General features: G+C 40.5%; 1 protein-coding gene across 1 annotated transcript; it reads left to right on the plus strand.

Annotated features, from left to right (window-relative positions):
* The first annotated feature begins 382 nt into the window (after positions 1-382).
* On the plus strand, positions 383-1,197 carry LOC143861400 (uncharacterized). Its single transcript, XM_077372318.1, has 2 exons — positions 383-624; positions 744-1,197. Exons 1-2 carry the CDS (start codon positions 383-385, stop codon positions 1,195-1,197), a joined length of 696 nt encoding a protein of 231 aa, XP_077228433.1.
* Positions 1,198-1,613: the final 416 nt, after the last annotated feature.

Genomic DNA, 1,613 nt, shown 5'->3' on the forward strand with positions numbered 1-1,613 from the left:
GCTTAGTCCTGAAGTGAACTAGCCTTTGCCGAGCCTCCAAATTCAGACAGTTGCAGCGGTTAAAGTTTTAGTCATTTACTATTTTATGTTGAGTCAGTCATTATGGTTAGTACAGTTGTTGAGTCTGGTCTTACAGTTCAAGGTCAATGCCTAGTCCAGGCAAGTTATCTTTTGCTTTTCTTTTTATTTTGAGAGTTGTGAATCATGAGCATGTTCAGGATAGGTCATCAGATGTAATAGTTTTTTCTTTAAATAAAATTTCAGTCCCAATAGTTCATTTGTGTCTGTGAAGTCTGTCAAAGGCAGAATCATTGTAGAACAGTTAGCTGATGTACCTACTGAAGATACAGAGTTGAGCCGTGAATTTCTAGATGAAGGGATCATGACGATCAGAGATGCACCCTGTCTCACTACATGGACAATGTACTTTGACGGAGCATCAAACTCAAAAGGCAGAGGAATTGGCATTGTTCTTGTCTCACCTCGAGACGAACACATACCAATTTTTATCAAATTAGAATTCGACTGCACCAACAATATGGTTAAGTACGAAGCTTGCATATCCAGTCTGGAAGCAGCCCTGTCGTTAGAGGTACAAAACCTCGATGTGTACAGAGATTCTCTGTTAATCATTTGTCAGACAAATGGGGAATGGCTCACCAAAGAAGATTGATCCCGTATCACACTTACCCTACGAGCCTAATGAAGAGTTTCCGTAATATCAATTTCACTTACATCTCTAGATTGGGGAACAGATTCGCTGATGCCTTGGCCACTCTTGCATCCATGGTTGATATCCTTCTAGGGGTTAAAGTCTGTCGTTTGGCAATAAAGCGACACGTCATCTCAGCACATGTACACATGGTTCAGATAGCAGCCAGATGTTCAGACGAGAAACCTTGGTATTTCGATATCGAAAATCTTATTTCCTGCAGAGGACACCCCCCAAAGGCCTCTTTAAAGGAGAAAAGAGCATTTCAGAAATTGGCATCCATGTATGTCATTTGTGGAGGAGACCCCTACCGCATATCATTTGACGGAGTCCAGCTCCTTTATGTCAATGAAGACAGAGCCGCAGAAATCTTAGAAGATGTTCACTCAGGTGTTTGTGGTCCTCATATGAACGGCAAGATGTTAGCTCGGAAGATCCTTCGTCTTGGTTACTTCTGGACTACTGATGAGCACATTTATGTGTGAATTGTAGGTAGGAAAAGCATGCATATTTTATGTTTAGAGCTGTACTACTAAGGTATTTTCTTTGTTTTTAGTGTTTCAGGCTTTTTTATGGATTTCCACTGAAAATATAGCTAATGAGATGGAGTTTCAAGGAAAAAAATAAAGCTTGGAAAACCATGGATAAAAAATAAGAGTGTAATTCGACAATGGTGGTAGACCCATAATGATTTAGTACATGGCGCAAATCTAACAGGATGGTGCCAATATCAATTTGCAACTACAAGTAAAAAAATCGGAAGATTCTATGTTGACCGAATGGAAGAATGGCCCACAAAGTGGACAGTTGGACCATCCCCTGAAGATAATTTGAGAGCGCAACCCATTTATCCCAAGACCCACTGAATGTATGGTCTAGATCAACCTACGGAAATCGGCTT

This window comes from Tasmannia lanceolata, unplaced genomic scaffold (genome assembly GCF_043159265.1).
Source record: "Tasmannia lanceolata isolate RefF3 unplaced genomic scaffold, GAP_Taslan_0.1 ptg000037l, whole genome shotgun sequence".
Taxonomy (NCBI): domain Eukaryota; kingdom Viridiplantae; phylum Streptophyta; class Magnoliopsida; order Canellales; family Winteraceae; genus Tasmannia; species Tasmannia lanceolata.